The 16,167-nt window shown below is 34.3% G+C and overlaps 1 protein-coding gene and 4 non-coding genes across 5 annotated transcripts; 3 read left to right on the top strand and 2 right to left on the bottom strand.

Annotated features, from left to right (window-relative positions):
• Positions 1-5,143: 5,143 nt before the first annotated feature.
• Positions 5,144-5,216, bottom strand: Trnaf-gaa. Its single transcript has one exon. It is a non-coding gene; the product is annotated as a tRNA-Phe (tRNA).
• Positions 5,217-5,564: 348 nt separating this feature from the next.
• On the top strand, positions 5,565-5,637 carry Trnaf-gaa. The gene has a single exon. It is a non-coding gene; the product is annotated as a tRNA-Phe (tRNA).
• A 2,639-nt stretch (positions 5,638-8,276) lies between these two features.
• Positions 8,277-8,349, top strand: Trnaf-gaa. The gene has a single exon. It is a non-coding gene; the product is annotated as a tRNA-Phe (tRNA).
• Positions 8,350-8,885: 536 nt separating this feature from the next.
• Trnaf-gaa lies at positions 8,886-8,958 on the bottom strand. The gene has a single exon. It is a non-coding gene; the product is annotated as a tRNA-Phe (tRNA).
• Positions 8,959-11,852: 2,894 nt separating this feature from the next.
• LOC106713202 (lysozyme 2) lies at positions 11,853-14,582 on the top strand. The gene is made up of 5 exons (XM_014505921.2): positions 11,853-12,029; positions 12,961-13,061; positions 13,690-13,869; positions 14,080-14,153; positions 14,334-14,582. Exons 2-5 carry the CDS (start codon positions 12,989-12,991, stop codon positions 14,484-14,486), a joined length of 480 nt encoding a protein of 159 aa, XP_014361407.2. The 5' UTR covers positions 11,853-12,029; positions 12,961-12,988; the 3' UTR covers positions 14,487-14,582.
• The last annotated feature ends 1,585 nt before the right edge of the window (positions 14,583-16,167 follow it).

Genomic DNA, 16,167 nt, shown 5'->3' with positions numbered 1-16,167 from the left:
TACTTAATAATCACCGACAATTTATCAATATACACAGTTACTTAATTACCCTTACATTAAAAGTCTAAACATAGGCTTAAAAAAGTTTACAACCAAACGAATAATATTTGTGTACAAGTCTGAATGTCAGGAAGGTATTTGGAGTCGCGGCCGCAGGTTCCTGGATATACATGTATGTAGCTGCCTTTAACTACAATACGCAATTTAATCCTTTCATGTAGTACGAAAAAATATTATTACGAATATGTTTTTTTTAAGAAATATGGTCACGATGAAAATTATTTTACCAAAAAAAGAATTCTGCTATATTGTTAAAAAAAAGAACACGGAAGGAGCAATACTAAACACCAGAAATATTACTGAGTAATATGAAATAGAAGTAAAGTGAACTTTAGATTGGTTTGGATAACATTCAATAGACAAAAACAACGATTTAGTTAGATGCACGTAACCGTAACCTACGTGCTACATAGCTGCTACGCGTGCTTTAGTGTCTCAGTTACCGTTGGTTTCTGAGACTATAATCCCTCTCATTATCTTTGACAAAAAAAGAGACAGCGATATGGTATATACAGGTATTTTGGTCTCAGAAACCAACGATTATTTAGTTAACTTAATCATTTTTAAGACATGACTACACTTTTATATACAACATTCGATTTCGCTTAGCCACGAAGTTAGCAAAATAAAATTAAGTTTGGCATTTCTATATGATGCGGGAATAACAAACTGCAGAGACTTATCGTTGTTTTGAACGTATAATTTAAAATATTCGCTATTCGTAGACATTCAGAAGTTTTCGTAACTCTAACTATGCAACTTCGGTCTTGGTCTACTTTACTTTGCATTCCAACTTAATTCTTTACAGGATAAGTTAGTACTTACTTGCATTTCCAAGTTATTATTTTATCTTGCTTATTCGGTAACAAGGACATTATTAAGTACTTTATTAGTGCTTCCTCTTCTGATAATTCTCACTAAATTAATAATATTCTAGAAATGTTTTTAAATCGTATGATCTTAGTTTTTTTCACATCATTTGCAACAATTTTCGATTTATATAAGTACTAGCTGTCGCCCACGACTCCGTCCGCCCGGAATTAAAAAACTTAATAATAAGTATCCTATGTGTTCTTGCAAATTACGATCTAAATCTGTGCCAAATTTCATCAAGATCCGTTGACCCGTTCCGGAGATACCTTCAAACAAACATCCATCTATCCAAACATTCGCATTTATAATAACAAACGTGTTGCAGCCAAAGTGTCCTTGTTGATAAACACGTTATAGGTAACCTGTTATGCTACAAGCTCAGCCTGCCCCGGTGACAAGGGGTGGAGACGGAGGCTGTACGCTGATGCAATATATCACTAATACGGGAGGCTTAGTGTCCGTGTAATTAATAACTATCATTTATCATGTGTACGTCACATGCATGCGCCAGCTCTTGCTAAGCTTATCACTATACTTTGCTTTTTTTCACCTACACGTCTAATTCTCTTGACGTGACGTCACGCCCTCTGTTGATAATTTTCTGTTACTTTTAAATTACGAAACTTGCATAGCTATTGGTAGTCTGGGACAATTGTTTTTTTTTAAATTCTTTTAGTCAATTCGCGACTTTTTTTGCATTGAAATCAATGATGTCGACTTAACTTCTTATTGTTACGATCGCAAAACTTGCAGTAGAAGGTATCAATGCATGGGAGGTTATAGTGGAGAAGCCACATAAAAACTTTAGACTAAGCGGAGTATTACTCCATAATAATAGTAAGTTTATAACTAAATAAATAAAAATCTCTTGTGTTACCTTCCAACATTCCAGGATTTTAATATCACGAGGACAAAAGGCCGTAAAGGTCAATTTATTGTTGCCAGCCTGGATATTAAATATCAAGTTAATTTTTGTCTACCTAAAGGTAAATCGGTACATAATATTCAGAGTGTTGTAATATAAAATCACTTATTCCGCTATCGAAATGGACGTTGAAGATTTTTAGAGATTGGTGGTGTTCAGTTATTTCATTACTGGGTATCATACATTGAGGACAATGGGAGCAATGCGCGTAAAAACGAAATGAGGCAGTAAAGCGGACAGACTGAAACAAATGGTCGGCACTAACAGCTTTCTAAAAAATTGTTTTTTGTCCGCGACGGGTTCGCCGGCGCGCGGACTCTCATCAAGCCTGTTCTGATGTTTGTTATTTATTACATTATATAAAGACTGGTGGTATATGAAAAAATAATAAAATAAATGATCTTTTATTTGGCAGTCTTGCTTAGATTACATTAATGTTTAACTGTCAGTAATTATGGGCTCAATAATAATAGACAGACACTAAAGAAATATAATTATTCCTTTGTTTTGTATTTGTTAAAGACCACAAAAGTTTACGACAAAAGTATTTAATTCCACCATACAACGTGTAATATCTCTAAAAGCTATGAAATGCACGGTTTTAAAGCGACAAAAACATTAAAACACGTTGTAATCAAAGCTAAAAGTGTCCGTTCCGGCGACCATTTTGCTGAGGAAATGGCGTCTGTTTTCATCGCAAAACGTTTCCCGCCATTGAGACACCATGAACATATTTTTTTTGCTGTGTCTTATTTTATATAAAAATAATTTTTTTTTTTCATTTACACAATAGATGTCCCCATAAAATATGTATGGAATTTAATATTAAATTCTAAATTTGTCGAGGTCAATAAAGAAAAGGTGTAATTTATTCTCGGGTCCCATTAAAATGTATTACTGGCCAAGTAATTTATCCACCTTAATCCTCAATAAAATGAAAGCATTACGTAATTTAGGGAGATGTATTGCATCGGTACGGGCATTGTAAGGCCGTTGAAATTATTAACCTCTTATTATGATGCTGTGCCAAAAATGTGTTGCGAATTCCCTCGGCATGGATTCGAATATATTTTAAATAGATTATTGTAATTTTTTTTAGGAATCCTTGATTTTATTTGGTATCATAATACAATTTGCCATAAAGTACAAAAATAAACAATGCTCAAAGAACAAAAACGAACACAGAGCAAAAGAAATTAAGGCGAATATTAAAAGTCGTTTTAGAAATGAACTCTGGGTCCTAATTTGAAAATAAACGTGAATCGTAATAAATGCAACATTGTATAGATATAAATATGAAAGTCAGTGGAAATAATAATTTTCGGGTTTAAGTTGTAAGCTCCTTATTATTGGGGCCGAGGTCCCGCGGGACGGCCCTCATTATAAAACATCGTCGCGGGCTCCGGGCTCGCGGGCTCCCGGGCTCCGGGCTCGCGACCAAATTGACAATAAAATGTAATTTTATCAAAGCGACAGCTGCGTCTGGTAATTACTTTTCGACGGGAAAATATTAGAAAGAAATCCCTACACACTTTACATAAGCTCCTGAGTACATGGTAGTGATGTAACGAATGTTGGATTTTTCACATTCGCGAATGCGAATGCGAATGCGAATATTCATCTTCAATATTCGCGAATGCGAATGCGAATGCGAATGTTAAATTTCAAATAAAGCGCGCGCAAAATGTTTGACATTTCGTGTCGGCCATGTTTAAATTGAACATAGCCGAGCCGATACAGGTTGAATGAACGAAGTTAGTCACAGAAAGTTCATTCGAAAAGTATTGTTTTGATTTGAGGTTAGTTTGGTGTTATTGCATTTCCCAAATTTAACCCAATTTTAAATAGAAATAAATATTTTTTGTTTTTGTAAAAAGCTTATTTACAAATAGTCAAGTATTCATTATTTGATTTTTTAAGTTTATATTTCATTATCATATTTAATTCTTAGAAAATATATAGTGGGATGGAAAAATATATAATTAAAGCCAAAAAGGTTATAAATTAATATTATACTTAGATTTGATTGGATCTCTGAAGTTCTGTTTTCACAAAAGATACTTGAATTTAGAATTAGATTTTTTTCAAAATATATGTAAGGCATGGACATTCATTATTTTTTCTGTGGTGGAGTTAAGTTGTGATTTTGTTAATATTTTAATTAGACTAACAAGAACAAAAGAGAAAGTGTTTCTAATTTAGTTGCTTACCAAGACTGTTCCATAATATTTTTTTTTAATTCAAGTATGGTTAAATAAAAATATATAAATCTTATCAGTTGTGTTATCATTTCATATGCAACCATATAATAATTTCCTTTTTGTTTGTTAAATACATTCGCTAAATATTCGCATCGTTTTTTGCGAATAGGAATGCGAATGCGAATATCGAAAAATATGCGAATATTGGCGAATGCGAATGCGAATGCGAATATTCGTTACATCACTAGTACATGGCCTCATCTATTCGACACGAAAGGTTTTATGCGTTACTCTGATGTAATGTGTACGAAGCGCGAAAAAGGCGATATTCACGACGCAAGGATATGTATAATGCCTCGTGGACATAGACAATTAGATAGACAGAAGATAAACAAAAAAGAGCCCCAAGTCAGACTAACAGAATGCAACAAGACCGCTAGATTATTAGTTTATGGGATTCAAAAGTAACCAATGGACAAAACTCTGTTAATATGGTAGTTATGCTCTAGTGGCTAGGATACCTGGCTCTCAGCCAGGAGGCTCGGGTTCGATTCCCGGTACGAGAAGTCTTTTTAGTATTTTTTAATTTGTAACATTTTGTAAAAGCGACATAGCTTTTTTCGCTGTTTCTTTAACATATATGCCAATACTTTTTTAAGCCGATGCAACATATCTACTGAAATTGAGATTTAAGTAAGTCGGCCATGAGGTCGTCGCCATGGCAACTGAACGAAAGGGGACAAAATTGACGACGTGAGGGATTATTGAACCTTCAATACAATTTTTCCTTTTGTGAATATGTTCCTGTAAACAATGTTTTCTTCGAGGCATATGTTATATTAAATAAGGATAAGCTAAACAATTACTGTGAAAACAAAACTAACTAATGTTACAGGATATCCTGCGGCTGTATTTATAAATTTTAGTAGCACTTTGTCACAGTAAATTTTGTTTTACAACACTTATCTCGAGTACTTATTAAACATTATTTAAATTCATTATAAATACGAATCAAATGGTTAATGAGTTTACGATGGAAGAACACATAAAAAAGTAAATGACAATATACAAGAATATATGAAATTGCCGAAACCCGGGATCGAACCAGGGACCTTTAGATCTTCAGTCTAACGCTCTCCCAACTGAGCTATTTCGGCTATATTTGCGTGCATCGTAAAGTATAGCAAATGCTTAATTCACATCGATATTAATGAAAATAACAACACTAACCGTACAATTTGTTCACTCTTTATGGTATTGCCAACTACAGTCGAACGTGGATAAGTGAAGAACCTTCTGTAAGTGAGAGTCAGTGTCCGGTTCTGACAGACGAACTCAAGAAGCGAGAAACTCGGGTTAGAGAGAAACCACTATAAGCGAGAAAAATATCGTGGTCCCTTGGAATCTCGTTATTCTGAGTTCGACTGTAAATTTAAAAATGTCGTCTTCTTTTTAAACACTAAGTATATCACAAAAAGGTTCTGTAGAGTTGTAAGTTGATCACAGCCGAAATAGCTCAGTTGGGAGAGCGTTAGACTGAAGATCTAAAGGTCCCTGGTTCGATCCCGGGTTTCGGCATTAACTGTTGTAATATCTTACAAAATGTTTCTTTTTTGCATCGCAGAGTATGAAGGTAATTAAAACTAACGTATTATACTCAGTTAAGTAGTAAAATTATAAGATTACGAAACAAACTATAGTATTTCGTTTTACTAAATATCATTGTTTCCTACAAAAGGTAGTAAATAAACAAAGTGATTTAAGTTCATCATCACATTTAAAAAAATGTACTGCTCACCATTGCGGCGCTCGGGCGCTTCAAGCGCTCCGGTCACTCCCGCGGGATCTCGTTAGTATTTCTATTGCAGCGACAGCTTAACTGAAAAATGCCAATTTTTACACTGACGACAATTTAATTTCTATACTCTCCGTTGCTATTTTGCTTGTCATTTGCAACTAAACAGGAGATTCTCTTGTAGTTTTCGTCTTAAAATATTAGATATAAAATCTCACAGTTACCAGAAGTTTTAGTAAAAACTCAATTGTGTTTGCGCAGTTGCAGCTTTTATATCCGTTTGAACGTAATTATGTAATATACCCCCTCGTTGTATGATCACGAGAGGTAATTGCTAGCGCTAAAATATAGCTGCGGTGTAGTTAAACGAGGTAATGAGTTTTACGGAGAGGTTAATTTACGTTTTCATAATCCTTTTTTCCTTTTAATAGAATTTAAAAATTAAATTGTTTAATCATTGATACGTAAACGAATCTTGAAAATAGTTGTACCTACTAAAATGGTCCTATTTTTGCAAAATATCTGTCTGGCAAAATACCTCAACTTTAGCACGTTACGTCAATACGTTATCTTTTGGTATCTTCAAATAAATCGCGCATTAAGTAGAGATCAGTAAGTTTTTATTAGAGTTAAGGCGCGGCGTAGCTTTACGAAATGTAAGTGCTCTAATACGAGAACAATACGAGTAGCAGCCGGGGAACATACGGTGTAACCTTTATTAAAACTGTATTAGATCCGCACAAAACATTGTATTGCACTTATCAACGTTTTATTGGTAATTGTTAACTGTTTACCAGCTATTTAAACATCGTTCTTAACTCTTACGGTTTCTTCGTCTTTTACTTGTGCGGAGAAACTACAATAATAACTACTACTACTACGGTACTAACCTTTGAAATAACGTTTCCGATAATTATCCTATATAAGTCTTGTTGAAAATAAATGGCGTCGAATTTCTGACAGGCTAAGTGCCTGCGTACCGAATCAGAAAGTCGTTTTTACCCCACTTTAAATGCAAATTCGCAAAATATCAGCGGCACGTCCTACATATTTACATATCTACGTAAAAATGTCACGAAATAATATACCAATGAGATAGTAAGTACATCGTGAGTTTTATGTGGTTCTGTTGTAAAGTTCCTTAGCCTCATAAATAGTGATCGTATCACGAAAGTTAATTTGCCGTGAAAAGAAGCTTTAACGTTATTTTACGGTCAAACACTCATCGCAAAAAGTACGGGCCATTAGCTGCCGATAAACTTTATCTATTCCAAACAGACGGAATCAATAACATGACCGAGCTGCGATGAAAGCAAGAAACTTTTAACTACATTGAATTAATGAAGTTTGGACAAATTATGTATTGCGTATCAGAAATTTTACGAAAATGAGAGATTAAATAATAAAGAGAATGGTAGGTAGGAAAAGATACGACAAAAACCTACATATTATATTAGTATAAAAAATTACAATCCAATGCACAAAATAAATAGCAAAGATATGAACGTAAATTATACTTAATAATGTAGATATGTAAAGTGGTAATGCATGCGAGGTGTCTGCGTGGCGCGAAGCTCACAGCTCCAACAAGTGGTTTGTGATCTCCTTCCTTTATGTTACTTATCGCTCGCATCACTTGCAAATGTTCCCCGAATTTGCTGCTCAGTAAATTGGATACGGGATACAATATATTTGGAAATAATGCCAACATTGCCTCGTTTGTTCCCACCAAGATATTTAAATGTAGGCATTTTCTTTCATTGTATCGATAGAAATACGCTGTTTGTTTCCATACCTTCTACTAATGCTCTTCTTTTGTATTATTGTTGATGTTGAACACAAATTGCTTTTGCATAAAACGACACTGGGAAATCTAATCAGTATTCACTGATATAAAACGAAACGACTGAAATATTCTAAGATGTAAAACGTTTATTAATTTAGATTAAAATTAATATCTGAAATAGCATAAAAACATTAAAATCCCGTTAACTTACTATAAATAAACTCTTCAGTTGATTAAGTAAACATTATAAGTATCTGCATTGTTGGGCAACAATGTGAACGTGGTGTGAACACGGGCGCTGCTCGGTGGTAAGCTCGCGCTGCGGCGCCGGGACACGCGCCTTAATGTAGTGCCTACTGTTATCTTCTGTTTATTTAATGCTGCTAATATTACAATCAAACAATGAGGCGTAATATTTTATTATTTAAACGAACAAAACAGCATTGTCAATAATATCGAGACGAAACTCTATGGACTCATATATTTTTGAATGTTGAAGAAGACAACGACAAAACACGGCTGTATTTGTATATCAAAATCCGATATATCGAAGAGCTACGAATAATTTGAAAAAGCGCATACACATGAAAATTGAGTCAACCGCAATTCTAAAAGAATTTTGCTTTTAATCATGCAGCCGAAATAGCTCAGTTGGGAGAGCGTTAGACTGAAGATCTAAAGGTCCCTGGTTCGATCCCGGGTTTCGGCAATATTTTTGAACATTCATTAGAAAAGCTAAAATTTACTTTTAAAAGAAAATATTTTTTATAGTAACTTTATTTAACAGACTTATTTTAACGTAGTTATAGATCGCAACTTTGTCAGCGTAGAATTAAAAAAATTGGCCCAACCTACGTCCGCATACCTTCAAGTAAAAGTTCCGTCAACATCGCTCCAGCCGCTTCGAAGATTACCCGGAACAATAGCGGGTTTGTGGACAGACATTTTAAAAAGCATTGTTTTGTTATCAGCAACGCTTATACATCAAGTTCACAAAATATGACTTTTTTATTGATATTGTCACACACATTGAAATAAAATTATTCAACATACAAATATAGAATAGAGATACGGATATATTTTTAAGCCTTTACTAACCCTAGTATAAATAATGTGGATCTTTGTAATATGAATCAAATAAACATTAATATTATTATTATATTATTATTTAAAACGAAAGAAGAACATCTTTCATATTTTTTCAAATCCAAAAATTATATAAAATATACAATAATATAAATAAATTGCCGAAACCCGGGATCGAACCGGGGACCTTTAGATCTTCAGTCTAACGCTCTCCCAACTGAGCTATTTCGGCTGTGCCAACTTACTCCAACTATACAAAACAAAGTTATTTTTTACCTCGTTTTTATACCATAAGGTGGCAAACGAGCAAGCGGTCACCTGAGTCCGCCTGAATAGCGAAGCGGTCGCTGCCCATGATGCTCGCAATTGCAGATGCGTTGCCTACCTTTAATCGACAGAGAAGGGGACACACAGAGAGAGGATATATTCTCTTCCTATGAGTCCTCTCCTCCGTCAAATCCACTTTCCCTTCCCACGCTTTCGTTACAAGAAAAGGGTGGGACCCGACTCATTCGTGCACCCAACAAGTATTGTTGATGCGGGATCTACCACTGTTATAATTTTTAATAGTGTTATAATTTTTATGAAATGGACCAGTTCTTGTAAATATATGGACGAAGCAAAAATATGTAAAAATTGGAATGTCTGTATGTTACATCGAAAAGAAACATATTTATAGTACACGATGTATTTGCTCTACATATAATGAAAAACGAATTTTTGATATTACGTCTGTCTGACCACAAATCCTTGTTTGTTCCGAGTAATCTCAGAAACGACTGGACCGATTTCGACAGCACTTTTACTGGACGGCAGCTTAGGTAAGCGCGAGCAACTTAATTTAATTCTGCTCTGACAAAGTGTTGTACAATATAAATAGAGTTCATCAATAGGAAAACAGTGTATTTTTAAATCGTTTCCAGAGTCATTACGGCAACAACCGCGTTGTTCATGCAACAAACAAGATAACTGTTAGTAAACGCAACAGTTATTGCCCTCCTGATTCTTTATACACACATATGGGATATTTTCAGTGATATGTAGAGAGAGATACGCCGGCAAACTTTATTATTGTTGTTTGTTGTACTATCTTATCACTAGCAATGTAATTGGTAGAGAGCATTCAACATTTTTAATTGCAGGTTTGATTTTAAAAATATCAGTTATGGTTTTAAATAAATGGGAATAAAGTACTTACGGACGTTTTTCAGTTAGTTAGCCGTTAATTTGGTAAAATCTTATAACATTTTAACTAAGTATTTATATTTACTATCGAATACTGAACATAGAAATTAACCTCATGTAGATAATGATAATAACAAATAACAATAACTCTCATAATCATAAAAAGCAATATAAGAAATCAAGAAATTAACATAAGAATCCGTTTCGTCTGACGAGTATCTTGCGGCGAGACTTATGACCTTTTTTAATAATACACTTCTAACCATTTATATAAAAAAACACATTTTGATTGAACCAGGGACCTTTAGATCTTCAGTCCAACGCTCTCCTAACTGAATATTATATACAACGATCAATCAAAAGTATTCTCCTCTTTTTCATTAAATACCTCGCATTCATCAAATTCTATCCAGCTAAACAAATTACAAATGAATAATTATATGCGGGGTAGTAATCGAAACAGTGTACTAGTTTATCACAACTGAAGACTTGAAGATGAAGAAAACTTTTGTGTGGTTCAGCTCTAAAGAATAACGTCCAGTTATTAATGTATGCTAGTTTGTAAGGTGTGCCTTACAAAGCGCTTTATGACCCACATAGCCATTCAATCTCATGTCAGAATTACGAACAATGAGGTACCTAGTATTTCTTAGACATAATATTTTACTTACGTCTTTGACAATGCTTTCAATTAATTGATATATATATAATATGTATGTTGTATACTTAAATTTTTTTAACAAATGTTAACAAGCAAGTTTTTTGTTTTATTTTTATAGGACCAACTTCAATTGCTAGGCAAGGTCAGAGTCTGGCACGCTTAATGTCAAATTAAAGGTCAAATTCGACAAAAAACATATTTGCATTATTTAATTTGTTTATAAAGTATGCATATTTGTTACAAAGCAACTTGTGTAAGTAAATTTTTTCATATTCCGTTGTCATTGTGATGCAAGAGAGCTCCAGACTATAGCACAAAGTTTACTGTTTTCATACATTTTATTAAGAAACTGTTACTCTTCCAGATTTGGGATTTAGCACAATAATTTTATTTTATTCTTAGATGTGTTAACTATGGTAAAAATCCTATTTCATACTAAAAAAAAAATTAAACGTTATGCGCAGACATCACGTGAATGGGATAAAGCTAGGAAGGTGATGATAACGATTTCCATTCAGTTGTCATTCTATAATTTTTCATAAGATCCAATGATAAGGGAAAAACCTTCATTGTAATATAACGTCCTCGCCGCACCAGATCCATTAAATTTAACTAAATATCAGCTCTAGTTTCGGGTCCTGCTCGTCATGGAGCTCATTTACTAAGTTATCTGTTCCAATGCCGCCTGAGATCTCGTAACTATTCCAATAACAGACTTTAAGTGAAAACTTTGCGATATAAATCTAAATTCTTTGGAAAGGTCTTAAGGTCTGTGTAGCGAGAAATGACATTTATATAGCGAGATTATCGTAATAACGGACCCCACTGTAAGGTCCGTGAATATTAGAGTGGCGGTGTAATGGTCGCTCGCTGGATTTATTGCGAACATTACCACTTTATTTATGACTGCCGTTGACGTTTTGATGTAAATTAAGAAGAAATTAGTAACTTAACATTTCACCGATACGTTGTTCATAAAAAAGTCCATCATTGTCCTTAAACAATTTTATGTATAACTCCTTAACAATACAAAGGTTCAGTGTTCAAATAAGTCATCCGTACACAATAATATCGTAACAGATAAATGCTAACATAACTGGTTCAAGCCCGACATAGTAAGCTCAGTAATCTAGTTTGGCTTAACGCATGCTTCAATGCACAAATATACGAGGAAATTACACTCAGTAATGAATCTTATAATTATATATACGTATAACAAAGTACATTCATGCTGCAAAAAACCTGATCATGAGATAATTCACAATATGTCGGCAGTCGCCAACGATCGCGCAAACCAGCCAGCACGCGGCTGTGTCCTTCTTTCATTGAAATAGTTTTTAAATAGAATTAAACAACACTCATAACAGATATAGTTTGACACCGCGATCCTATTACAAACCTGAAACACTATTAACCTGTGATTTTGTGAATAGATTCGTGATAAATAACGTATTTGTGTAAGTGTTTAATACAAAATTCTTGCAAATTTATATCCAAAATTTAAAATTCCAGCCAAAATTAACGCCGTTTAAACTGTATAAAAAATAAAAATTAAATATAATGTAATTTTACTTTTTTAAGTAGGTAGAGTAAGATAGTAAGAACAAAGAAAAGAAATCTAAAAGGACCTATATAATTATTACTAAAGTTAATTGTATATAGATAGCTACATGAAGGCCTGTTATATACTTGTGAACAAAAGCAAATCAGCACATAATGTATCAATTATAGAAACAAAAGTATCTGCCTTAATAATCAGCTGATTTGTTTATATTATGTTATATTATATGTTATATAGTTAGTCTAAACTTAATTATTTTTCGTAGTAAGTTAAATATGTAGTAAGCAATAAGCTTCGATGTAATTAGTACTTTAAATATCAAGGCAAGACGCGGCTTCGCAATAAAGAGACAAACTGGTCCAAACTACTTTGTTTTTTAGTGTTCACAAAATACATTGTCCTTTAAAAATTCTACAAAAAATTCTGCAAACAATAAGTTGTGATAATACAAGTTTATTTGCAGGCAAGGAGTTTTAATTAACCTAAACATACTTTTATATTATTTGTTTAGAAATATGAAGCTTCTGTGGATTACTCAGAACATGTTAAGTTAAATTAATATTACATCAAATCTAATCCAGTGACTTAACAACATAGTACAAACATAAAAATTGTGGTATTTTACTGGTCGAGTCTGACCATTCGTGCCAGCTGGAGTCTACCACAGCTGAAGTTCTAGATTTTTTTCAATCAAAACATGACCCGATGTCCAGTATGCTATTGATTGAAGTAGATTTTGTATACCTGATAAACTAAAACATCATTTCAATCATCATAAAGTATTTTTCATAAATAAGTATATAAAATATAAATACCGTTTGTTGCAGAACATATAAAAAGACGAACTTAGAAACGATGATGGCAACACCAAGTCTTGTAACATCGGCGTGCGTGCTGTCGGTCCTTCTGCTCTGGACAGCTTCCTCAGGTACTACTTGTTCAAGATTTTTTATTATTTTTTTTATAGCAAATTTATAGCATATTTTTTTCTTCTATTACTTAATATTTTCTTAAAACCACTCCAAATAAACTCGAAACTTGTTTAGAGTCGTGTCATGACAATAGTAGAATAGTGGGAATCTCATCCGAGATCACATGGTCCGTATCCCTAAACATAAGGCTATTGGCGCTTGGTGTTTTTTTATTGAAGAAACCATGGCTTTGCTCGCAATTTAAGCGCCCGTAGTTTAAAATAAAAATTAATGTGATACAGTTAGAATAACTCTTATTCCAAATCATATGTACATACATCCGAATGATTCTAAGACATTTTGAGGTTTCTGTACACCCCAGTCCAGTGCACTATGTGACAACGATGACTCGATGATATTTTAATTCAAAAGCTTATCTCTTAATCAAAGTTAATAATATTCTAAGTGAGTTTTGCAATCGGTTGAAGTTCGTGCTGCAAAGATAAAGTGTTTGAGTTTACTTTTGAGTTACATAACGTCTACTGACACGTGCTCCGAGAGAACTTAGAACACGAGTTTGAATATAAGCCTAGAAAAGTCAATTTACCAGGAGTGTATAAACTATCAAAGTATCTTGGTCGGTAGGAGTGTTCATCTCGAATCTGTCGGAGACATGCTACCGCTGCCTGTGCTACGTATCGACGGAGTGTAACACCGCGCACGGCTGCACCGGCGGCTACTGTGGACCATTTAATATCTCGCGCGTCTACTGGATTGATGCCGGCAAAGTAACGCTGCCTGAGGACGATCCCGAGAGGAACCATGGTCAGTTGCAAAGTTGCCCACGAATGTGTCTCCATTTCATTCGGTGACACAACATTCAAATTGAATTTTTCCATTCTATTTTATTTTAGTCTTTGAGTAATAAGATAACATACAAATGCAACCTGGACGTGTTTTTTCTTTCTACTGATTAATTAAATGTGAAAAATTTAGATTTCAAGTATAATTAAACAAGAATTTTTTTCCCGCCAGCGTGGGAGGACTGCGCTAGAAGTTACAACTGCGCCAAGCAAATTATCGAAGGATATCTGCAAAAATATGGAAAGGTAGGATTATAAAGAGAAAATCAATTCCATAGAGACCTTCTGCAGTCTAAACGAGTCTACCGATTTTGACGATTGAGGGTCATTTGGTTTATATTCTTCTTTTGAGTGTCGCAGCAGAACAGTTAGTAGTTTTTTTTTTTCATTAACAAATAGTGTAATTATTGATTGTTAACTTTGCAGGACTGCAACGGTGACGGCGTGACGGACTGCTTTGACTATATGATGGTGAACGGCAACGGGGGCTACGGCTGCACCGTGCCACTCAACAAAACGCACAACGGCCGTCGCTGGCTGCGCCGGTACCAGGACTGTCAGCTCAGCATCAAAGCCTGATCACCTCTGTTAATGTAACCATACCTCCGTACTGTACCTCTGTTGTTAACATATAATTTAAAACCAACGTTAAATACACTACTATTATTTTTTAATGTTGTCCACATTTAAGCGAAACCTCTTCGCCTTAAAGTAAATTGCAAATATAGAAATCTACATATGCCTTTTTCAAATTATGCAATTTTTAATATAGGTACATACCATACCAATGTGAATTAATTAGTGCATAGTTGTTGGGTCGTGTTTTGCAGTCGTTATATCCCAAGTGAGTGGATGCACACTGCGTCCCCCCCCCCTGCCCTACCCTCTACTGCCCCCTGGCCCACAGACACCGGCTCACATTTCCGACGCATACTCTGCGACTTATGAAAATCCCTTTGTTGTAAGGCACCAAGCGTGAAAATCTGCATCACGCAAACATCCCCCGAACACGGTAAACCTCGTTATACTTAACTTAAGTACATTTAGTTTGGTATTAAAAATTATTTCTAGAAACGAGTGATGGAACGATGTAAAAAACATATTTTATAAAGTGTAATACAACGAGTAAGTATTGTAACTTGTACAATTCTAGTATCAATTACGTTTTATCAACTTTCAATGATTTTAAATTGTTTTTTTGACAAAAAATTTTATTAGGTAGGTACAACCACAGATAAATAATACTAGTACATCGTAATAACATTTATAATAAACTAGCTGTCACCCGCGACTCCGTCCGCGTGAAATTAAAAAAACTTAGTGAATAGCCTTCGTGTTCTTCCAGACTATGGTCTACATCTGCGCCATATTTCATCAAGTTCCGTTAAGCCGTTCTGGAGATACCTTCAAACAAACAACCATCTAACCATCTAAACATTCGCATTTATTATATAAGTAATATAAGCGACAGGACTGCAAACACACGCCATACGCTTGACAAACATCTATTTATACTTTCAAATTATTAATATTATATTTATTCGGATATAACAATGTGAGCTGTGCCGTTATTTAAAAACATAAGCTGGCGCCCGCTCCGATTTCAGCATTTGACTTCTAAAAAAACATGAAGAATTACTCAATTATATGTCACTTAGGTTTGTATTCTGTTGTTACGAGGAGTCGGTAACAGCAGGCTACGTCCTGTCACTTTTCATGTCATAAGGGTCATGACATGACACGTGATCCCGCTGTATCTCACACAAGGCTCACGTTAATACAGAGCTTTACATTTAATCACGCGGCGGACACGTAGTCCCGCGCACGTCGTGTATGTAATTAGCCTTTGTTGAATGTATTTAAACAATTACATGTCTCATAAAACAGCTTGTTTTATAGCTTTACATTTGTTTCAGTGCAATGTTACGTCGAAATTAAACTATAAAAAATACACATTTATTTCCTAATAGAAATAACGGCCATACAAATGTCACAAATTCTCATTAAGTATATAGGTAGTAAAACTAAACCATTAGATTTTTATGTCTAAAGAGTAAAATAAGTATCAAAAATGTTTTCTGCAATAATTTGTCAAAATTGGAGCATAATTTGATATTCTAAGTATGAATGACGTCGATACTAATGTTTGTACTCATTAGGTGGCTAGTGAGCTACGAGTACTACATAAGTGTCAACTTGACAAGTTGGCACGGCTTATAATTGGATTTGAGTGTGAGCGAGTGCCAAATTTGGCCAATAC

Source organism: Papilio machaon, chromosome 15, assembly GCF_912999745.1.
Source record: "Papilio machaon chromosome 15, ilPapMach1.1, whole genome shotgun sequence".
In the NCBI taxonomy this organism is placed as follows: domain Eukaryota; kingdom Metazoa; phylum Arthropoda; class Insecta; order Lepidoptera; family Papilionidae; genus Papilio; species Papilio machaon.
The sequence above is the reverse complement of the archived record's forward strand: the minus strand, read 5'-3'. Positions and strand labels throughout refer to the sequence as shown.